Source organism: Mizuhopecten yessoensis, unplaced genomic scaffold, assembly GCF_002113885.1.
Source record: "Mizuhopecten yessoensis strain PY_sf001 unplaced genomic scaffold, ASM211388v2 scaffold8361, whole genome shotgun sequence".
Classification (NCBI taxonomy): Eukaryota; Metazoa; Mollusca; class Bivalvia; order Pectinida; family Pectinidae; genus Mizuhopecten; species Mizuhopecten yessoensis.
In genome coordinates, this window is record NW_018407509.1 from 487,081 (window position 1) to 512,746 (window position 25,666).

Sequence of the window (25,666 nt, forward strand, 5' to 3'; positions counted from 1 at the left end):
GTTCCAGAGATCTTGATATATGTTACAGAGATCTTGATATATGTTACAGAGATCTTGATATACGTTACAGAGATCTTGATATACGTTATGCAATAAACATGAAGATTCATCCGATCTCCATGTATATTGTATAACGTATGTCAAGATCTCTGTATGCACGTCCGTAACTCATCGGTGATACATGTATGTCTTATACTCAAAATAATCGTCCTTCAAAAATTTCCTTGTGCAAAATGTTGCTATTGAATAACACTCGTGCGTTTGCACGTGCCAGCCAAGATCCAAAATATTGCCATTTACGAAACTAATGAAGTCTGAAACGGCACGAAAATCAAACATTTCGCTAGCAGTGCCAATTCACCTCTGCTGGTCTGTGTTTTATCAGGGACACATTAATTACCAGACCCGACTTTTATTTTGAGACTGAAGTGACATCTGAAATGAAAACTGATGACGTGATTTGAAAGATTACACATGATGCGCTATCATTAGAGCCGGTCGTGAAGCGCCGGTGGTTTCTCTGTGTCTTAGGAGAGGGCGAAGAGAGTAAGAATGATAACCTACCTGGCTCGTACTGACAGCGCTCCTCGTCAAATCCACATTCTGGCTCGTCTCGGGGAACTCTTCCCAATTGCCAGTTGATATCATGCTTGAGATAAAAGTCCTGAAGTGGCAAGATGATTTATCAATTTCAAAGAAGTATTTAACCGAAAGTAATCAGGGGAAAACCTAACAGGTTTGCATCTGTTGTCGGTCAATGAAGGGTGTAATTAATACAATGTCCCGATTTTAAATAACGCTATCAAATCTATAGGAAGAAATAGCATGTAGATTACATTGTAACTATAATCTTGATATTGAATTGAACAAAAAAAATTATCAAGCACAAGAATTACAGAAAGGAGTCTTATCATACTGAAAAAGAGGACATTTTCGCGGGAGGAAATATTCGCGTTACGACTCTTCAAACAGACATTTTCGGGTTGGCCATGGTTTAGAAATACATGTACTAATATCCTATAGATCGTTAATCTATATAATCTATACATATGTATTTGCGTGCGGATATGTTCGCGGTAATTTACTCAACGCGAAAAACGCGCGAACATTTCCACACAGCGAAAATTTCCACTTTTACAGTATCTACTGCTAGATCGATCCTTCTCATCTTTATTGTTAAGAATAATAACATTCTAATAATGATGCAGGATTTTTGTAAAGTATGTCACTAACAAAAATCACGAGATGAAATCGAACACATACAGACATAAAAGTCACCAGACATTCAAAGGTTTAACACTGGAAGATCATAAAAAATATCATTAAAAAGATACGTTTTAATTTGTTTAATATTAAATATCTAACAGCACAGTAAGGTCATGAAAGACCACATGGTGAAATACTAGTACATATATTGTTCATCGATGGTTGAGGGCAAAGAATACAAAAATAAAAACAAAAACACCGTAATAGTTAAAACTAAAACGTTAATTGGTAAAAATTGGAAAAAAACAACCAAAAAAGGTTTAAAAATATATTATATTTTATCGTAAATACCAATTTAAAGTTATTGATCACAGGGTATATATGTTCCATTAAACATATGAAAATGTCAAAGTTGTTTAAAAAATAGAAAAAGCTGATAGTTTTAAATTGATAAAACAATGAGAAAATATTGAAAATGCCTCCGTTTCCTCTTTTATTATACAAATGCGATTAACAGTCTTTCCACAAATTTGTGTTTTGTTTTTCTTCTGGAAAGAAAATCGTTCAATGCAAATGGCCTTATAAACCAACTTCAACCTACATCCGATACTAGTGCTTCTCTTCGGAACAGCTCTAGACACATCGATTTTAATATACAATGAGATAAGCTGTATAATAGTACATCTGCACTGCATCTTTGTGTGTTGATTATGAAATATTGTTGATTTTTTTTTAGAATACCACCAGCATGCCTCTTAATGCATTCAAACCTGAACATATAACGATAGTATTTATCTGTAGGTAACGATGGTCTTTGACTGATTGTATCAAAAATTTCGGCATATTGCGAAAATTACTTTAAGGAGACTTATTGAATTTACATCATGTTATCTTAAACAGAGAGTCAATCATAATCTGATTTAACAGCTATTTTGACATCTAGTGCAAAACAGATAATAAGAAGACGTAGTCCTAAAGCTTTTTTCCAGTTTTCTTAATATTATTTTTCTAGAAATAGTACGAAAATACCTTCATGCTTTCATATAAAATGATATTCTGTCATTTAGAAATAAAGGAAATAAAAAAATCAAGAGATATCTGATCGAATTCTACAATGCTTGCCGTATGATGACCGAATCATAGAAAACCGGATTGAAGTATCTATCAAAAACCGATCATTAATGTTCTTTTAAAATGATATGAAAGAACAGTGTACTTTTACGACTGCATAGCAATTTATTTTTAGCATATAGGTTAAAAAAATTGTCACATACATGTTTATAGGTTTCAGTGAAGTCTCTTAAGATACGGTCTCCCGCCGTTTACACTGGTTTAAAAATGTGCGCAACAAACTAAAATCAGAATGTTTTCCGGAGAAATCCCTTTCCTCCAAGCCACCTACCAGTGATGTAACACCAAGATGTTTTACAATATATAAGGTTAAGTTAAGTAGGAGTCTAATAGGATATCACGCTCGCTGTCTGCAAGTGTCACAGAGAATTATTAGCTTCTATACAAATAGACAACTCATCCCACCACTGGCACCGTTTCCGTTATTTGGTTTAAAATCCGTTCTTTAACCATCTGCGAGCACAATTACTACACCTACTGCCCATTAACGGACATCATACATTGTGGCTAGAGTGAAACAGCGTCAGCAGCGTTTTACGATGAGTTTGTTGACGAACTAATGGAAGAAGAAATTATTTATTGGTTTGTTTTTCCTCATAATAACATGACAAAGTACAATCGACCAAGTCTTACACTCGCCGAATTATTAAACCTGAAAGTATATGATGAACAACAAAATGGAAGAAACCGTTCTTAAAACAGAAAGAATCGTATGCTAGAGGTACATGCAGTGTGCGTCGGCAATGATGATAGATGAGTATTTTTGATCAGCACCAGTCTGAGAATCTTGCTTGCGTCACTACATTTGTCCCCCGAGTGTGATCGAGCGGAGTAAATTAAATGGGTTCAGCGTTCCGTTCATGTTATAAACTGTAACCTGATGTATGTGTATTCCGGGAGCAATAAGGCTATCGTCAAGGCTACTGACGAGTATAATAATAATTATACAGCGTGTTTTTTTCCACAGACGTCTCCACTCCATCGTCTTAATGCTTTTATGGAAAATGAATGGACCTATCGGGAGTTTTTTAGAGTTTGCGTGGATTTGTATTGTCTTCATGTGACATTCAATTGTTTTCCTGATATAGCTATTATCAGATCGACACCAGCAGAAAAACAACTTTATTAGATTTTTACAGCACTGTTGTATCAATTTATTTTCAAAGCTTTCGTCTAACATTGACAAGTTTATTCGCATGCAGGTGCTACTTCTCTGGTGACACTTGAGCTTAGAGCTATAAATAAAGTCTGGCGTATACTTGTGAAACACGAAATCACAGCAACAAAATAATGGTATGCTAACGAAAAAACATAAAAATATACTATACAACGTTACAATGGGTTTTTCAATGTGAAACTTGACATTGATAACATGTTTACACTATTTATCAATCTTCACAGTTGAATGCGTTTTCTGTACGTGCTTATTTTGTCCTTTTTGCATTTTTCGCTGCTACCAAGTACGTTTGATAAACTTTACCGACTTTGTTACTGTTGGGTATATCTTTACATCCAAGACGAACAAGGGAAAAACAAATTCATCTATGGCATTACGGAGTCGTATCCAGCAGTTTGGTAACACAATGGACCGCCAGAGGTCAAGACGTCATTATATTATAGTTTCTGTACTTTTTAAAGTTAATGTTTAAAAAAAAAAAAAATCTATGCACAGTTATTGTTTTCTAGTAATGTATTTTGTAATGGGTCGAAGACCGATGAGTTTTAGCCGAGTCTGTCATTTAACCAAACCATCGCTAATAGAGAGATGTAATTCAAAAACCCGAGTCTTGTCATTGTTGTGACTGATGTTCGTTTGAGATATGAGATATTGAACTTGTGGATCAAACGTCCTTATTGTGTTATATTGTTATTTCGAGAAATATTGATTTTCAGATTGCATTAATGGGAAAATGTTAAAAAAAAATTAAAAAAAATTGCATTAGTGAATTCCAAAAACATTAAATTGAGATTGCATTAATGGTAAAAACGATCCAAAAAACATTGATTCCTAGATTGATAATTTTCAACAAAGTGCAGTCGTCCTTGCTATGACACAGAACAATTGCAAACGAACATTACACAATTAAGCACTGGATTTGGCGTTGAGAGTACGGCATATGCCGAACGACAACACACTATGACCGCGTATCACGAGGTAGTCTGAGACTTGGTCAAAATTTGATATAACATGTTACAAAAGTCCTCCAAACTGCCTATGTAGGTGCAAATGATGCATTGGAAAGAATTCGCATTAACTAAGATGGAGCAAAATTATAAAAAGAGAGGGACTGTTGGCATCACCTTGGCGTACACTCATAGATTTTGCAATCAATTATAAACAACTACGGACATGTCTGATGACCGAAAGAAACATGAAACCGCGCGTTACACATATCTACATCCTTCGTAAGTATCACGCCAGAAGTTCCTGAGAAAAAAATCAGAAAATCAGTAGGCGGAAGGAAGGGAAGAAACGCAGCAAAGCCAAGTTCCCCACTTTGTTTAAGGGTCCAACAAATATTTGTGAGGACTCACTAATGATTCCGGATGCAGAACTGTCTTGCCTCCAAAATCAAAATGGACGATTTGGCTGCATTATCAAACAAATACCACTATTGCACATTAATAATAATCTATATTTTATACATATATGACATGGTTTAAAATAAGCTGAAACTGGAAATGACGTCATTATCTAGCCAACAAATTAAGGATTTTACATACCGGATAAGCAAGCTCGTCAGACATCATTTTGAAGTCGCCGACTTGTTCCAAGCGACCTGGGAACTCACTGGTAAGACTTAGGACGGAATAGTTTCCCTCAGCATCACCGAACGCATCGATGTACACGTCATATCCTTGTATACCTGTTTAAGACATAAATGCGTACATGTACTCATAACCAGGATTACATGTTACATAATTGTGGAACATTACGTCGGAACATCAAACAGATCCTTGGGACACAAGTGCCTACGTCATAACCAGGCGGACGTGTTCGTATGATGATACACTACGTCATAGTCTTGTATATTGATATTGTCTTGGACATAAAAAGCTTACGTCATAATCAGGAATCCTTGATTGTATAATGATACAATACGCCATAAGCTTGGACAGTCGACACAAATGCGTATGTCATAACCAGGCGGATATGTTCATATGATGATACTTTTTTTTTATAATACGTCATAACTTTAAATGTATCGTAAGGTTACTATAGATCAAAACCTTGAATAAATGCGCATGTTCCATGTACTATAACCTCGAAAACAAGTTTAGCTAACAATGTAGTACAAGTCTGTATACATACATAATTTGTTTACCTTCTACTATCTTCTTACAAGATGCGTAAATGATAGGTTCAATAACGAATTGGGACAGAAAGGACAGATGTGTTACATACTCTAGGTACCGGACCTTAAGCATAATCCTTGGTTTGCGTATAGTATTATTATGAAAGAATACTTGTCTACACCATAACTTATACTGTATAACCTAGGCAACTATCCTTGAAATGAAATGAAAACCAAAATAGTTTCGCCCCCATCAAATTATTGCCTGTAGTAATTTAACAACAACAAAAAATTCGTTGAATACCCGGTAGTTAAAAAATGTAGGACAGGATTGCTACATTGTGTTTGATAATCAGCTTGATATTTGAGCATGTCTGATGTGTAGTATCTAGATGATGTGAAGTTACATAGGCTATGCCTAGCTTAAAAGTATATAAATAAGGAGATAATTAGTTTCTACTCGTTTTAAAATTCATTCTCTACTTCTAAGGCAAGAGAAACAAAATGTATCATTTACGTAAAATTTACGTTCAACAGTATGTCGTTTGCTTAACACTGTTTTGTTGATTAGCAATGACGAAGAATAGGCAAAATGTGTTACTCCTTGGAACTTCTTGTCTGAAATCGATGACAGGCCTACTACATGTACCCACGTATCTGTAATGCTATGAATACATTCAAACTGGCACGAACAGCCGCGCCTGTTGGATGATAAAGCATTTTCTAGTAAACTACACTAAGCTAATTGCTGCAACGTTTATCAATGTGTTGCTTCTAAGGTAAACTGGTGATAAATTTGATTGAAGCTTTAATTTCAGTCTAGTATGTAAGTGTATACATCAATTAAAAAACTACACATGTAAGATATAATTACGTCTGCCACTCCGCTAACAACTCGACAGCACAATGACCATTACGGATGCCGTTAACGTAGAAAACAGCATGCGATACTTCTCTGTGTTTCAAAGAAAATTGAAAATAGAATACCAGAATAACGTAGTATGTTATTATGCGTGACTTAAACAATATTGTCTGTACAAAAGACGTTCAATTTAACTCTTTATCGATTTATAAACGATTCAACGTCATTCGACATGCGATCATTTGTACACGTGACTTACTGTGGAACTTGCTGTTTCTGATTTGTTGTATAACTGCGGAACCGTTTCGTGGAGATCCTCCCATCCCTATGACTTTGGCCATCGCCTTAGCAAACACCATCACTGCGTCGTACAGATAAGCGGCTGAGATAGGCACGTGGTGCTATTTATAAACAAAATAACATACGAACTTTACAAAATCAATACACCAGCACAAAACTTAAACTAACAAGCGATACAAAAATTAAAACATTAAGAATACACCTCCAACGAAACACTTCAGGCAAAACTGAAAGATTAACTATTTCCTGCACCGCACGTGGCACCCGTCACTATATCTTCCGCAACATCTAGGGGAGTATACAATTCTCCATATACATATTGTGAAAAAAACTTTCATGATAATTTTTTGATTGTTTGCTATGTGGGTAGCTGTTTCATTTTTTCAACATAGATCGAAGTCGTTGGGGAAGAAAATGCAGCTTTTTTTTAATGTAAAAATATTTTTTTCGTGATTTATGCGGTAACAATTTTTGCCATGCTAAATACAACCCCCGAATTGAATTGCAAATTAATCAATTGGCACTACATCTGATATCCGCGCATCAAAAATCTCGCGAAACTGATCAAACCACATAAAAATCCTTTAAAATAATTCGATAAACATAATGAATGGGACAATGTTTCTTGTTGAAAACGAAGTATTTGCTGCAAACTGGTTTTGGCAGGATATTTGTAAGTAATAGTAAGGGGTATTTTATCCGGTTTTTATCGGCCCTTGTGTCAATCACGTTTCATAAGAAGACCAGACATTGATCGCCTAGAAGTCGTACATAATTGGTTATCCTTATTTTACAGAAATGTGCTCCAAAATACTCAATAAAGATGTTTGTAGACCAATACTTTATCATACTGACAAAATAATTACGTGTGTATTATTGTATCGTGTGTTGCCACCATACACTTATGTTCTCAAAATATTCATTATTCAAGATAAAAGGTAGTCGACTCTACTGGTGGTTATTTTGGTCCCCGTGCTGTGCTGTAACCTTGCCAGTGGCGTAGCATACATGTATGTCCGTATACTCAAGCATACACGAGTTTTTGTTTTAATCATATTAAGGTACCGTCCGTACAGATCTTGTAAATTTTAGTCTGATAGAACAGTGTTGGTATGCTCTAGTCTATACACATTGACATATCTCGAAGGTTTATGTGAATCAAAAACTACAAAGTGAAATACACTATTTTATATTATCCATATAAAAACTCGGCTTTTACTTGTTGATAATCAGACTAAAAGGAGTTCCCAGAAAACGGCAGATTGCTTTTAGGGCTTAGTAGATTCTGTTCCAGCTACATGTATGGGGGGGGGGGATCCTCCTACGGCGCTACGCGCCTTGGACGTTCGACCCTCTGTAAGCATATACCCCGAAAAATGATTTGCGACGCCACTACTTGCTGCTTACAGAAATATCTTTTGCGTAGTGGTACGGTTCATAATACACACACTTTTCAAGTTATTAAATTTGAAATGAATTTATAGATTTTAGAGGTTTTACGCACGTCCCCCTCTATTTCAACAGTAGTTTAGACAATTTGGACCTCCAATGTTTTGGCCCCTGGTATAAACAACGAGTCCTGGAAGGACGGACCAGGTGCACGTGTATGATGCAGTGTAATTACTTTTTGGCATACTGGATCTATTACCAAATTATAAAAGTGCAGTCACCTCCTGTGTCCGTGTGTTACGGTCATCACTAAAACGTATTATATACTAAATACGTGTAATTTTAATTTTGCCTTTTCCCCCAATGCTAGACTTTTATAACAGGTTATAACGCATAACCTTAAAATCAGACAAAGCAAAAACTGGTGACGTCATATAACGCAATGTTTGGCGCCGTATTTGTAATGGTGGTTGAAGTTCGTTGGAGATGAAATTACTGCAGAATATCGTGTTTTTTACAAAATGATTTCGTTTTGTCAGAATTGAATTAATAATCAATGACTATGAACTACAAAACAAACGTATTCTTTGTCTTTTTAAATTAAATTATAAGGAATAACCATGGAGAATTTCAGGGTTATACAGCATATACTGACAACAAACTGTGTGCACTTTGGTGCATAAACCGCTTCGCGGATTTATGCAAATTGAACACAGTTATTCCTTAATTAATCACATACTTACCTTGGAGACGATTGGCGGAAGAGGTGGCAGATTGATCGGTGGCTTATGATTGAGGTCCCGGACGTTCTGGAGGAAGGTCTCCCAGTGAGGGTTATTTGGAGCCCTAGGGACCAACAGCAGCACAGACCGGAAGGCAGATACACACTCCTCCGTAACGTTAACTTCAAAGGGAGCTATACGTAAACGAAAAATCAAACATGCTTAGTGATTGAATTTCTTTCCTGTCGGTTCTCTATAAAACCTTTACAATTTGAATCCTAATCATTTGTTGGAACCACAGGTAAATTTAAAGTGAGGAAGCAACTATTCAATTGAGTAAGTCGAGGAAGAAGGCCAAACGAAAGAAATATTTACAACGCAATATGGCTCATTTGTCCATTCAGGAGCTATCGGTGCTCCCTAATGTCAAAAGAATGAAAATCAATTCCTAAAATGTTTTGAAACATATGTTGAAATTAAACCCTTAATTTAACGTTACAAAATTTACAATTCTTGTCTACAGCCTGCTTCGGGGCTGCCATTTTGTCTGCATAATTTCCCGTGTGCTTTATCCTAAAAATAACATTTTGATATTAGTCTTTATCAGTTTTAACAGAGAAACTTGTCTTTATGGGGGATAAGATATTCAGTTTTCCCGACGTTGCTGTAGGCGTTATATCACTTCTTGGAGAAGAGACATAAATAAAATGGAGGCATCGTTTATGAATTTGCCAGACAGGTGGATGTCTTACTTTTAATGAAGAAGTTGTGGTCTTCCGTGTTATACGGTCGGTCGTCTGCCGCCCGCGCAATAATGACATATTCTCCTGTGTTCGTCTCCGGCTTCCGGTCAATCGCTCGTGCAAAATCGATCAGAGCGTAATAATCTCCCAGAAAAATGTAAACTGAAAAACAGATCAGGTAACAATATTCGCATCAGTATGGCAAACTCCATTCTTACACAAATTCACGTTATATTGCGTAGCGGTGTAAAAACGTGTGTTGTCAACTTTTGTCATTCTTATTGCTTATGGGATTTGGCATTCATAGCATCAATGAATGCCAACTGAAAGCAGTCCAAAGCATTGAAAAATCATGTAGTTTAACATAGAAACATTAAAAGATGAAAATTATATTAATCGTGTAAATTATTTAGAAATTCATGCGTATTTTGGGGGATCGCTATTTTAGAGGATAATGAATATTTTAATTAGAGTGTTATTGTGGAGCATCATGGATATTTTGATAGTACACTTGTTGTGCAAATCTTAAGCATCATGGACAATTTCATGCTAGAAGCAAAATATCAAAATGGATATTGCAAGGGTTAATCGATTGAAAATTGTGTATTGAAATCGTATTTTTTTTATATATATAATGGTACACATTTATTTCGAAATTAATATCAATAATGTGAAATGTATTTACTTCTTGTTCTTCTGTACGTTTTCTCTACAATTGCCGGGAAGTTTGTGTTGGATGGGTAAGGCTCCTTAAAGTAAACCTTTTGCGTCACTTTGATGTCATGGTCTGACGTCATTTGCTGGAGGCTGCAAGCTGTCTGGTTCCACACGTCCGACGTACCGACAACCATTGTAACGGTCCGCCATTTGAAGTACTGAAGCACAGCTAGAATCGACTTGGACACTTTGGACGTGGATGGTTGAATTTGGATGAACGTCGACTGAAGCCTGGTCACGTGGGGAACACGTGACATTGCAAAGTCATGGCAACCCTACAAACATTATCACATCGTAATGACATCATTTACACGGGTCAATGAAATAATGTTTCTTGGATAGGTTCCATGTGTATACAAAAAGATAAAAAAAAAAAACACATTGATAATGATATTCTATTTACAGGATTATAAAATCAAGTATTTTGTATTTGAACATGAATGAGTTGGCATTTTGCGCAACTGGAAGGACGAAGGTATCAACTACACCGCAGTAAATGTAATCGTCTAAACGAGTATAGCAATTAAGGTCCACAGAGGATGACCATTACCGGACAACGTCCAGTCATCAGCAGTAGGACATGAACCTTGGACGTTAATTAGGCCACTGGGTAGCCGAGGGAGACAGACTGGCCGAGGAGAGATCCCCGTGGATCAATTCACGATCATATTTACGCCATGCTTGCCTCGTTTTCCTAATGTAATTACAGATCGCCGATCCAAGACTTGTAGTTATCCAACATCACTAAAACACAGTTATTTTAAAATAATGCTTTCAGGTCGCAACTGTTAAAATGAATCTAACACTTTCACTTAACCACTAGGGTCCACAACGAATCGTTTCCCGATTCGTTAATTTGCAGTTGACCTCGAGGAAATTAAACGAACGAAAATAAAGAATACTTGATGGTTTCAGCAATGTTTGTATAAGACCAGTGGCTGTTTGATAAACACGATAAACTATGTTTCATTCCTAAAAGAATATTAGAATGGGGATTTAAAAACGATTTGCTCGAGAGAGAAAACATTTATAATATATATATATTTATATTAATCCATAATCGGTCCGATACCTTTGGAATTTGATGATACAAAAGTGTAACGACTTATTCTAGGAATAAGTTGAATGAATTATCTTCATGGAGACATATATCATTTTGCATTAGTTTCCACTTAAGTGTTCTCATCTAAATTCGCCAGAGGCTAGATAAATTGAAGAAAAAAAATAGAGTCATTTTCCAAATCCCATGTGAACCGGGCAAGGCCATATCAACCGTTTTATCTCATGATTGAATTTCTGAAGAAAAAGAAGAATTGACATGACTGTAATAAACCAAAATCTAATAAGATGAAATAAAAAAAACTGTTCCGAGTGTAAAATCCTAAATGGTCGACCCAGGATTCGAATTCTTGACCTCCGATCATTAAATAATCGTTCTGACTAACTGAGCTACCTGGTCAAATGTAGAACACTGACATCATCACTGTCGTCACGTTACTTGTACTTTCACTTTGTGTCTATTTATAGAAAGTGTGTGCAACGTAGACATTTTATGTGCTCCGTTTCCTGTGCTGTATTATGTCCAGTTGCATTGATTCAGACTTAACAACATGTTATCGTTATGCTGGTGTTTCGAGTGGACAGTTTGTCGTTAATGATATTCTGGTGACCAGTGTAATGGTCAGCGGTACTGGACACCAGCTGACGCCACTTGACCACAGTTGACCACAAGATAATAGCAGCGTGCTAAAGTGATGAACAAACACTTTCCCGACAGGAGTGGTGGAAAACAATGTTAAAAGTTCAACTTCAGCCGGTGGTAACAACATATGCCGTCCAGGGAATTAAAAGTGACACCAAGTATATGAGGAAATATATAAATATATATTCTTTCACATATTCATTTGGAAAGTACATTCATAAGGTTCATAAACCGATTACTTGCCGTGTCAAAAGGATATGTAAATTTAAATTTGTTGCACCAGTATACATATATAGAACAAAAGCATTGCAGAAAGAAAAAAAAATACACCGTATTTAGACTTACTTTTCTAAAAGTCTAGAAAAATTAATCATAAATGCGTTAGTAAATGTCAAGTCCTCAGTGAATTTTGATCTATAGTAATATTCTGTGAAATAGGAAAACACCTTCGGGGTGTATTTCTGGTAGCTGATTCTATCATTCCTCCAAGAAAATATACATGTAATGTAATATACTCTACAATGGATATTGTGAATAATATCCCTGTAACGATGTAACATAAATAAAATTTTATTAAGCAGTGACTAATTAAACACATAATTACAAACCAAACGATGATGTAACCTTTTCAGACCTACCAACTCTGCCTATTTTGGAGGGAGACTCACGATTTTGTACCCCAAAATTGAGTATTTTCAACCAGTGAATTCGCTAAACTACTTAAATTTTTTCTAAGATCTGACGATAACAGCTCAAAAGATGACATTTAAAAGTGTTAACTCTTCCCTACAGGGTATATAACCAAGTTTTATCCAGGTGTGCCGCTCTAAGCAAGCATACTCTCCCTCATGAATAATTTAAAAAAGTTGGCAAGTATGGTAACTGCAATACTAAATTTTAGTTACATAATAAATGCATGAAGTCGACTTCTTTTATGAGAATCCTTTAGCATTTGTATAGCCTCCAATATCAGGTGCCTCCATTTGTTGTTAATAAAACATTTGTCTTGTGAGTCACGTTTCCAAATTTAACATGGTCTAAAATATGTCCGGCATTTGGGTATCATATACTTTGGTATGTGTTAGGTATGTGAGTATTTTATTTTGGTATGTGGTATATTGGTCGGTATCGGAATGTGTATACGCCCTTTTTGTGTTTTAAGCAGTTCTTCTTCTTCACGACTGGACAAATTGTATAGCAACTTCTAAAAGTCATTGCGTCATCAATTGAAGTACAACATATGTAGGGGCGTGGCGGCCGAGTGCTTAAGGCGTCTGGCCGTCTAGGCTCACTAGCCCTCCACCACTGGGTTGCAGGTTCGAGACCTACGTCGGGCAGTCGCCAGGTACTGTTCGCAGGTCGGTGGGTTTTAAACGAGTACTCCGGTGTTCCTCCATCACCAAAACCTGGCACGTCCTTAAATTACCATAGCTGTCATTAGAACGTAAAACTCAACCAAACCAAACCAAGCATCATATGTTGATATGGACAATATTCACACATATTGTTATCTAACAGATTGTTATCTAACATATTGTTATTTAAAATCAGCCGAAAGGAAGCAGAAATAGAAAGGAAGCCCAAATAAACCGCGAATTTGCCAAAAATATTTTTTTCCTCAAATGTTCAACATTCATACAAAATTCAAATAGTCTATCTGTCCCCTGCTAAGCATTGTTATAGTAGTGCCGCGCAGAAAATAACTACTTGTAGACATGATTTTGATTATTGATATTTTGGTATGTTGTATAATTTTAGAATGTGTCAGGTATTTGGGTATGATTTTGTTGTTGTTGCAGTAATTTGAATGTAATGTGTCTTTCCGGAGTATCTTTCATGCCAAGGGAGGTAGGATAGTGAAATTCCACTGAGGGTTTACAAATTTGGTAATGCCCGAGGCTTGCCGAACGTTTTTCACCAATTTGAAAATCTCCCTAGTTTTGAATTTCCCTATCCTCCGCCCCTAGGCATGAAAGAGTATTTTATTTTCATTCCAATTACAAGAATTAGATCAGAAATCAAATTAAAACGCGTCACAATTTCTGCATCGTGGCATCGAAATAATCACAATTTCGTCACTTCACGTCAGCGTTGTCCAATTGTGAGGTCACGCACATGAAATTGGGTGCAAGATCGAAACTATTTCACCACTTTCTTGCACTGAAAAGTTATGTCATATACGCACAAGATTAAGAGAACAGGCTTTCTATCACCTATGAACATTTTAAATATCATATACTGTAAGATTTTAGCTAAAACAAACTGAATTTGCGTACGACATTGATTCTCGTACACTGTACATATAAATAAGCAATATGTATTCGAGTATACACATTTCAATCATGTAACGTAACCGAATAAAAAACAAGAACATTCTTGTTTGTTTAATTTCAAAACATAATGTTTTGAATAACATGAAACGGGTATGGCGAGAGAATGCACGGAAAACTTAATAACAGCCCAGCAGTATTTTTTAGACCTAATTTTTGAACAATATTTTATCCCTCGTAAAATCGCTCTGACTATACAAATAAGTAATGTGATACGGATGAAATACCGATAATGGCAGTAAAGTAATGGAAATGTCACAAAGACAAAAGGCGAAAGGCAAATACATTTGAAACTACGCTATGTTCGATGCCTATAATGCTTTAAATGACTTCCCTTTCATAGAGTAACACCGGTACAATGTTTGTGTGTCGTATATAAGGTAAACATCAGCCTGTATATATACTGTACATACCAAGTTGTATAGGTTTCCTCTGATGATGAAACCATTGTTACATTTCACTGGAAGCGAATAAACAAAGCACGCGCAGCATTCAGAATCTATGAAATAAAATACCGGTTCCTGATTGATGTTTGAAATACTATAACTTACATTATCGATGACAGGGGACTGATGTTTGTTAGAATATGCTTTTGAATACATTTGGTTTGGTTTGTTTGTGTTTTACGTGCTTTTAACAGCTATGGTCAATTAGGAACGTGCCAGGTTTTGGTGGTGGAGGGAAGCCGGAGTTCCCGGAGAAAAATCCCCGACCTACGGCAGTAACTGGCGACTGCCCCACGTAGGCCTCGAATCCGCGACCCAGTGGTGGACGGCTAGTGGTACATGTAGAATATGTATTTTTATACACATTCAATATATATCTAGGTATTTGAATTAATCTTAAAGTTCTTGACTAGCGCTACTGTTTATGATTGGTTTTCACAATCATTTGTAAGCCTCTCATCTTGGATAACAAAGACAGTACAATATTATCAAAAGATTACCCTTAGAGACGAATGAATGGTGTTTATCCACAACTCTTACTTTAATTAGTAAATTTCTTAATTAAACACAGCGAGTCAGACAAAATAATATACAAATAAAATCATGTAATCAGTTATTCTTTTACAATAGAATATATATCATTTGCGAGTAAACTCACATTTGCATTCATATTTCACAGGGAAGGAATTGCAATGGCTAATTAAATAACAAATTCATTAATTAGAAGAGTGAAATAATAGCTTACATTTATGCATCGTTATAAAATGCATTATGGCGTGTCTTAATCAAGACACGTTGGAAATTTATTGCAGTTTTCATCCAGACAAATCCCAGTAGTACGGCAAAATGTAGCAACGCCCGGCTTAGTTTCAGCATATTTTATTGCACAAAGATACAATTGGATTGGGCAACAAGTTATTTCAACTTGATATAAACGCCGTCTTAGGTATCAGAAATGTCATTCTCCATTATATATCGATAGTTTGTTTCTGATTTTGGTTTGTCTGAGGCTTAATGTGCTTGCAACGGGTACGGGTGTATGAAGACGGTGTTCATGGATAATTGAGATAACCAAGGGCAAGTTTTAAGTGTCATCTCACAGAAAGTTCATAACTTTGACACGACAGCATGACACTCGACCTGGTCCCATAATAAACGAATAACGGATTAACAGTCAAATAGCAAAGGACACATTACAAAGGAAACCCCTTGAAAAAGAATAATACAATTTGTAAGACCATGCAGTTGTTAAGGAGGGAAAGTATTATGGGCATCATCGATTACTTCAGCGATTTAATCTAGTTCAAACCAAATAATGTAACGTTCTGAAATAGAAAAGCGGGGAAGTGAAAACAAAAACACAAGGAAACAAAAGAGCGTCACAACATTGTTTGTAATCGAAAACCATTATTTATACTGAGTAGAGAATATATTTATTCTAAGTCTAGCAAACACTAGCTATAAAATATCATTCCCAACTCGGGAGAAATTACACGCTGTTAAGCTTCAATAAAAACAGTAGCGGGAGTATTCCTATTGTTCCGTCTGGTACTCTTTCGCCTTTGTGTACTGTTTGAGGATGCCATAAACACATTAAATGGCACGTACTTTCTCGTTTATACGAGAGTCGAGAGATCCGTGGCTGTGAATTTATGGTCCTAAAGTATTAAGGTCACGGCCAATCTTTCGGCCAGAAAGGGAACAGCAGAGAACAAAAATAATTAACACTATTCGCGATCATCTTCGTTAATTCATGTTTTAACATTTTTAGCAAATATTTCATTGGTTAGAAGTATTGAAATAAGGGTCTAAAATCGGGAGTCTCCCTCCTAATTAGGGAAAGTCGGCAAATATGGTAAAATAACAAAGCTATATATCAAAATCATAATAAAACACATAAGAATGTTGCATGATAGTTTGGTAATGACCCTACTTTAAAAGTGTATTAGATATACTGTAAACGTTTATGTTTTAGCGGTGGTCTTATTTGTATATCACGCTAAGTTATCAATACGCCAAATAAAGTTTGTGAAATTGTGATTTAAACATATTTTATTTGCAAAATACGAAGTGGATGAGACACAAGTTAAAACAACTTGAAATTCGTCTTCTCAATTCATGTATCTGTTAAAACTTGATAATGCTCTTACATTTGATTGCGCTTAAATAAGTATGTTTGCAGTATATAATGATATGAATGAAATCATCGGTATCATTTGTATTCACTACCAGTAGCGACGAATTGGTTTGGTTTTATTTAGATTAACGTTGTATAAACAGCTGAGGTAACTTAAGTACGTGACTCAATGCATTTTGTATATGCGTGCATGTGTGTATGTGTGCCGGAGGCAGGGTATGTTGGTGAATTTGCCTCCTTGTGATAGCGCGGATCTGATACCGACTTTATATGCTATCTCACTGAAATACCATGCTTAACTTTAAGCAGGGAATAACAACTACCATTTTTAAGTAATTTTGTATATCTCGGCCTGGGGCAGAACCGAATGCCTTCCTCAAATTGAACGTTCAACATTTAAGCCTAAAGTGAGGTATTGCCAAGCAAGGCGCTAAGACATAAAAGCTAGCTGGAGGTAGAGAGAAATATAAAGATCCTAACTATTGGATTGGGTGCAGCAGATTTATTTTGGTCGCTTTCGTGTCCCAAATTAGAGGTTACAAAAACACATCCCCAATTCTCTAGGGGGTTCCACATTAGTCGCCTCTTACTATTCTTGAAGCGGATAACAGCAGATGTATTATGTTCTCAATCCTTCAACCTGCTGTGATGAGTAGCGATGTTATATCGGTGATGGTAAAATAGCACCGTTAGGAAATAGTCTTAAATGCGACACTATTCTAAATCATTAGAATTGTCCGACATTATTCAAAATGAAACATTCGCAAATACCAACGACAACAACTGGACTTTGATCACGATAACGGTTTACTTGTAAAAATCAATAGCATGGATATTTAATATAATGAGAGTTCGTATATATAACAATGCCCTATTGTAGGAGATAATATCCAGGGCTGTCTCCTAAGTAAGAAAGACATTAATTTTCTCGACTTCAAAGGAAGCGTCTGTAATATAACTCCGGCATTGATACAAGCAAACAAACCCCCAAATCAAATCGGAAGTCATGCGGTCAGACTTTACCCAGAGGTGTATCATTTGTGGCGTCTCAGAACCCGACACACGCCGGCTGAGCTATCCTATTAACTCGTCAAACATTTTCCAATTTTCGGAGCGGAGATGCTGCCTCGGTTTGATTGTGTGAGCGTAAAATGTTGGCACACACATATGTGTATGGCTATTGGAAATATGAGATAACCCGGGCATAAGACTTAAGATGGGTCATCAAACAGATAGTATATATATACCTAAACTATTTATGGGTTTATAATCGTGTTGGCCACACATAGAGGGTTTTATCATCAGATCATCAACACCGTCCTATTAGCCTGATAACCTGTCGCTCATACAGACTATCAAGATGCCCATACATAATAATTGCGTCTACAATGTATTAGTCAGCCACAAGTGCGACCCTTAAAACCATTTTAAAAGAAATAACAAAAAAAATTGGATAACGAGATTGAAATGACGTGTTGACGGCAGTTTTACAGACCTAGCGCGTCATGTCGGGAGATTTTTGTTCAATAGTTCCGTAATACAAAGCACTTAGCAATCACTTCAGATTTCCAACTGGAGTTTGTATACATCCTCGTGCCACTATAAGCTGCCTGCACGCGCAGCCCATTCAAACCAGGTTCTATTGATACTTAAACCGCACATCACGGCATATCTTGCGAACCAAGGCCATACAAACAGGCTTCATACAAGTTCAGGTAGGAATCCATACTTTAATAACCCTATTCCTTCACCAAAGTATTGCCTTGTGCGCCAGTATTAGAAGGCACATGTCTGATAGGAATCCTTAAGAGTTTAAAAACACCAAAACAAGTTTTTTGATACCATTGCAGCTATATTTCCAGTCATATAAGTAATTTTTCATGTGTTATTTCAGAGAGTACATTTAGAAAAATAATATTTTATAAGAATTTATGTCGATTTTATGGGCGAAGTACAAGAAGAAGAGGTATGCTGAATTGGCAATGGTTTGATGATCCTTTCTCAAAAAAGAACAATATATAAAATTCAATATTCAACCGGCCAAGTCTGTTTATCTAACGTAACCCTACGAAACATACATTCTTTATAATTATGATAATGACGCATAGTAAGATAGTCGGGTATACAACATCAGGCAAAACAGAGTAAGTCGTCTATTATCAAACATATTCAGAACACTGGGGCCATGTTTACTATTTCACAAAATTCAACGCCGTCCGATTAACGGTAAATTTGTGAAGCTGCTCTAGTTTCCTGACTTTGGCACTCCAGTAGCTGTGGTGTATGTATACAACTTCTGAAAATTTTGGAACAAAACCTAGTTTCTGTAACGAAAATCCAATGAAAAATAGGTTTTGTTTATCCTACCCCTACCATTGTTGATATTAACAAGCCTTGAGCTGTTCCCCACTATCCCATATGTACCGTTCACGCCTGGGTTTGGATAGTTCTCAGAATATATATATATATCTAGGTCCTTCACCAGGTGATACCTTACTGTAGCCATATCGACTTCCACTCATACCGGAAGTATACATAGCATGTAACAGTTTCATAGTCACCCATGCAGGACTCTTTCTTTATGATTGAGTAAGCTTCAGGCAGATATCATTTCTCCAAAAGAAGTTTATGAAATTATATGGAAAATCTCCTAGATGAGAAGACAGCAACTTGTCATCATTAATCCTTAATTCGAATAAGCTATAAAATGCTGTAACCATTCGTAAAATAGTAGAATTTGACTCACCACTACTCTTCTTTTACAGAAGAACACTACCGATAACACCCAGAAGAGTGAGCATTAGCCTCACCACTCGGAAATTCATTTGACCACAAATTTCTCTCCTGAAGATAACTTAAATGGAACAGATTAAAGACTGCAATCATCACTTCTAAAATGTGAATACCACAGATTTGCTCATCAGTCATCAAAGGTGTAGATTACAACTCACCAACATTGCTTCTCAATTAAGTAGACAACAAATTAACAGTATTCCTCTTGAATTAAGTGGACTACAGGGTAACTTCTTTTCAGTTGTGTGGACTGAAATTCATCCTCGTCGCTTCCCAATTGATCAGACTACAAACCAACCTGACCACCCTTAAACTATTTAATCAAAACTTGTTCTCATCACTCCAACTTGAGTAGACCACAACGCGACTATTCAATTGAGTAGACTGAAACTCACCGTCACCACTCCTAAAATGTGTAAATCACAAACTACTCGCAGCACTGCCTAATTGAGTAGATACAAATTAGCCTCGCTACTTTTAAATTGATTCGGTAACGATTTTCCATTATCACTTAAAAATTAAGAAAATTACAAAATACTCTCACCACTCTTAGATACAAATGTATGGCAATCTAAACATCCTCATCTCCAATCATAACTTGTCCTCGTCCCGGCTTTAAGAAATCAGTAATATACTAGTTATCAATATTAAAATCTTTTATTTTACTTAATTAATTTATTTATTATCTATTTACTTTTTTATTTATTTACTTTTTTATTTATTTATTTCAAAAGCTCCCAGAGTTTTCGTTTATATCGATGTACATTTTTTGTCAAAAATTAATGCGGGAGCACATTCTATTTCTCTAACGAATGGTAGTTTGTATTATTTTATTAATTCATTTTGTTTTATATAATTTCTTTTGAATATTTCAATGAGTGCTAAACATTTTAAATGATTGCTGGTAATTATGCCTAACCTATTTATGGGTTTATAATCGTGTCGGCCACACATAGAGGGTTTTATCATCAGTTCATCAACACCGTCCTATTAGCCTGGTAACCTGTCGCGCATACAGACTATCAAGATGCCTCAAAAACAATAATTGCGTCTACAATGTATCAGTCAGTCACAAGTGCGACCCTTAAAACCATTTTAAAAGAAATAACTAAAAAAAAAAGGATAACGAGATTATAAATGATTGTTTTATATTCTTCTTTGAATATTTCAATGTATGCAAAATGATTTAAATGATGGCTAGTAAAAAAAAAAAAAAAAAACGATTTTTCACTTTGGCGTCCATCATTGAAATGATGGCCATTTTCTACAGTTTACTCCACATTCTGTTCGACAGTTCAAGTGTATTTTTACATTAATTATTTACTCTTGACAAACACAGTATCCAAGTGAAGGGTCGTATTGCCGGTTATTACGATTGGATATTTCCTGTTTTTACAATTTTATTAAGTTGTTTTCAATCCTATTTGTTTTTTACAACAATCTCTATACTATAACGGTGTAAACCGTTTTCGAGGTTGTTCGACACCTGAAGTGGTCCCCTGATCACTGTTTAGACTGGCAAATATTTAACTATCTGCGTATATTTATTTAAAGTAGCATAGAATCTGAAAATACTCTGACAGACGAGAAGGTAATTCTATTTTTTATGATCCATTTATGTAAATATTCCGGCGCTAAACAAATATTTATCCGGAATCCGTAAACCAACTGTTCTTTTTACACAGCTTATTTCCTTTTCTAATTACACCACATGGAAGATGTAATTAATTATGTCTCTCGGTGTGTCCCCCTTCACTCACAGCTATGCAGGATAACGCAAAGAGTTTCACATGTATCTTCTGTTTAAGAAACATGTTATTGGGATAATTTGCCTGCTTATTGACCCGTTGGTCATAGGTATGGATCTCGCACAGATGGATTGTGCCCTTGAGAAATAATAGTTTACCCCTTGTAACTCAACTCTGTAAGAGAAAAGATTGGAACATTTACAATATGGTCGGGTTTGATTTTATCAGCATAAGTATTGAAGTAGCATTGTCCTATAAATGAACCTTTGGAAATACTGACCAATACCAAGCAGAAGATCGCATACATGCACGTACCCCTACAACAACTCACACAAGTTTTTGTAGGATCTTCTGATCTAAACATATAACAATGATATTAGCAACAGGAAAGAGCCAAATTGAAGGTGATGTTTCTTGAGTTAAAAATACGAAACCATCAAGCAAAAAAGGTATTGCAAATGTTATGTTTATTTTCCAAACGCCCATGGAATACAAGTTCCATGAAGTCATGAATAATACTCCAAATGAGAAATATCGGTCATACTTGGAGTGTCAAAAGCTGTCTGTATCAGGAAACCGCCCGCGCCTGTTTCAAAGATCGCCAAGAAATTTCAAAATACAAAAGCTATCGGACCGTCTTAGTTGCTATTTGCGTAGCAATTTCTTTTCATCGAATACACATACAATGACTCGGAAAATTATGAAAAAATATCTTTGATGTCTTCTCCAGAAAAACTTTCGAATTTTGCCTAAATACAATTAAAAGCAAACTCAACCATATTGAAGGCACCCTAACAGACTACATTTCAATGAGTCATTAGAGCCACCTGAAGCTAACAATGATGTCACGAAGGAATGCAAACACGTCGGCCAACGGTTCGCTGGAAATTAGATTAGAAGCGGCTATACGGCACAATTATATTTCTTTTCAATTACTAGACACGCACGTTAACACTTTGTTAGGCGAGATGTAAGCCGTCGGGACGTTGTCACTGACACACTATAAGGTGAGATCTTAACCTATTTGCTGTCATGCATAACACGTGTATATTTAGTTAACACTATTAGGTCACACCAGAATGACCTTCTGTTATCTTTCCCGTTGCTACACCATCTCGTATGTCAGTTTAAACATCATGTAATAAGGGGTCTGTGTGGTCAACAGTAGTTTAAACAAACTTGAATTTCCAACTTACTGACCCCTAGCATCACCGGTCAAACCTAGAAGCTTAACCCATTCACCCCTGAAGACACATTTGAACTCTTCCAATTCAAATGTTGGAATAGTTCATTATAACATTTCAGGGGTGTATGTAAAATATGGCAGACTTTGCATGTGCAAACCACAATTATCACTTTAGAGTAATGGCATGGTTGATAATAGTCACATTTTAATCGTTATAATGTTATAATTATTCTGACATCTTTTCTTTCTTTTTTTAAATTCATATAAACGGTCAATGAATGTAGCTCCGTTCTGTTTTCAACAATAGTTTAGACAAATTGGAATTTCGTACATTTCGGCCGCTAGCATCACCGATGAGTCCTTGAAGAACGAAACAGCTGTATGTGCCAGTGTATTTCATTGTATGCATACTATATTTGTTACCAAATATTATTGATGCAGTTGCATGTGTATCTCGCGTTTATCTTTAATATTTTTTTAAGCAAACGTAACTAAAAAAACAAAAATGTGACAATATATAGTTGGCCTTCTGCAACGTATCACGCCATTGCGTTTAACCTATTTCTGATGTGTGGTGTTTGGCTGTATCCGACTCGAGTGTATCGACTGACGTTCCCCATGGTAGGGTCGTCGGGTGAAGACACGATACCTTAAATGTAGGATCACGTGAGTAAACTGCTTCATAGGTCGAATAAATTGTTCGTGCTCGAGTCTTGGCCACGCGAGTTCATGAAACAGCCTAATTCGTTTAACAAGTAACCGAGAAAACCAGCCTGATTTTATGGATTTAGAAAATATAGCGAATGGTCCGACAATGCGTGACAAACGCTTTCTCATCTTAAACTAAACCTGTTATTTGTCTTCCCCCGTAACAGAACACATAAATACATATAGAAATCATGTTTTCTCATTGTTTCAGTAGCGACATGTACCTGAATGGTTACAGGAAATAGAAGCAACGCAAGGTGGAGGATTGGTAACGTTTCCGGAATTTGTATTCAATCGTTCATTTACATCTGATATTCCTAGGATATATGCTCGTCCAAACAGCCAAGATCAGCACCAAATATAACTAAATGACGTCACAGATGGCGCGAGGTTATTGTGTGGACAAAATCGACGAATGTGAGTAATTCACGGGGGAATGTTTACTACATGTAATAAAGATAAGGACGTGCATTTTAATTATCTTTTTTTTTTACTGGATAACAATAAAATTCCGTGATAGAGGAACTCAATATTTCAACCAACAATATCTTATAAAAACTATATTAACATTCATTTCTTGCTATTAAATCTTGTAAAAAAATGTCATATTAACAATAAATCGTTTAGATTGATCATCATTTATTAGCAAATTTAAGCCCATGTGTCAAGGTTTTTTTCTCCCCAAAATCTATGTTAAAACTTTTTCTGTTGTCCCAGTAAGGTGCATTAAAGAAACTCTGTTTATTTCATCTCATGTTTTCCTGTATTATGTTATTGTCCCTTTACTCTCTACATCTAGTTTAAGCATTGTATTAAAACTATTGCATATGGCTTGTAAATTCTTATAAGTAAAGTGTCTGCTCGATCGCTCTCACTGAATCATTTATATAAAAATGTGTAGAAATGATATAAATAAGTACTAGTATACGTTACAATATCTTGACAAGTCGTATTCGAAATAAGTCAGTCTTTCAAGTAAGCCTTGGATTAATTCTTGTCAAAGATATCTCGAAAATAGGCCGACTTTGATACAGGCATATCATGTTGCCCTTCTTGCTGCGATTTGCTTCTTTTGAAGGTTAAACAACAGATTATTCCGCTTTAAATTTGTATATTGATATTGTTTTTATTTCAATCAATATTTATATTTGCTCTGTCTTATGCTTGACCATTACTGTAATCTCACTACCGAAATCGAAAAAAAAAGTTACACGGCTTACCTTCAGAATTGTATTAGAAATAAGTCTGCTTAGAAATTAAGTCGTATTTGAAAATCAGCATAGGGTTCCTTTCTCAAAGAGAAAATATCAGAGCTTATGATCGAGAATCTAGGATAGTAAAACTGTATATGTACTTAGCATACAATATATATATATAAAGCAGCAACTTAATAACAGGGTTTTAACGTTTCAACGTTTTTAACTATACTTCCTAGTGTATCTTGTTGTTTCGCGTTACTCCTCCATTAAATAATGATTCATTTTTTTTCATTTTTTTTCATTTATATATATATATATATATATATCCCGGTGGCCTTTGAAGGTAGGGGACTCCCAATCACTTAGAAACCTGGGATATGTATACTTTCTTTTTCTGTGATGACTATTGCTGTTTTATCATTAATATATGTGATTATCTCCCTTTACTTGTAATACAATATGTTATTGTTATTTTTACATATGTTTGTCGCAATAATAGCTCTCAAGAGCTAATGTTCCTTGTTTACCTGTATGCGACGTTAAATAAAGTTTCTTGTATTTTGTATCTTGCTGTACCTATATTTATAAAGTAAGATAAACACGTGCACCTTCACAGGACTCATTAGATTTATTGTAGGTTTATAAAAATAAAACATGAAGAGTCATGTGAAGATGAAATAAGCTAGGTTTAAGTCGGCTGTTATATCTTCTCTTTTTTTCAACAATTATCTAAATCACATGGAAAGCTTTTTTGTTAACTCAGATATCAACAACAAAAAAACTCGTGCGCATCTTATCACTAAATTACCTTTAGTAACTCAATATGTAAGGTGATGTCTGTATGGGCTTGCTAGCGTGCAAGAGTTGTAAAGTGATCTGCTTGTTATGGGTCAGGATCATGATGTTACACTTACTTGTACAATGTCGCTCCCTTTATTCTGGACAGAGTTGAGACAATGATGCAAAAAGGGACAGGTATACAAGAATATTTTCGATTTTAAACTAAGTTATCAGAAAATAATATTTTACATCACAAAGGTAATTTCAAAGC

At 35.7% G+C, this 25,666-nt stretch overlaps 1 protein-coding gene across 2 annotated transcripts in view; it reads right to left on the reverse strand.

The window, feature by feature from the left end:
* LOC110455703 (guanylate cyclase 32E-like) overlaps positions 1-25,666 on the reverse strand; it is a 98,857-nt gene that overhangs the window by 26,587 nt on the left and 46,604 nt on the right. For both annotated transcript variants that reach the window (XM_021505996.1, XM_021505995.1), the window contains 6 exons: positions 10,335-10,641; positions 9,659-9,811; positions 8,928-9,100; positions 6,755-6,896; positions 5,062-5,204; positions 565-664 (listed from right to left, as the gene is read on the reverse strand). In XM_021505996.1, the coding sequence (XP_021361671.1) occupies positions 565-664; positions 5,062-5,204; positions 6,755-6,896; positions 8,928-9,100; positions 9,659-9,811; positions 10,335-10,641 (1,018 nt within the window). The remainder of the gene's footprint in view (positions 1-564; positions 665-5,061; positions 5,205-6,754; positions 6,897-8,927; positions 9,101-9,658; positions 9,812-10,334; positions 10,642-25,666) is intronic.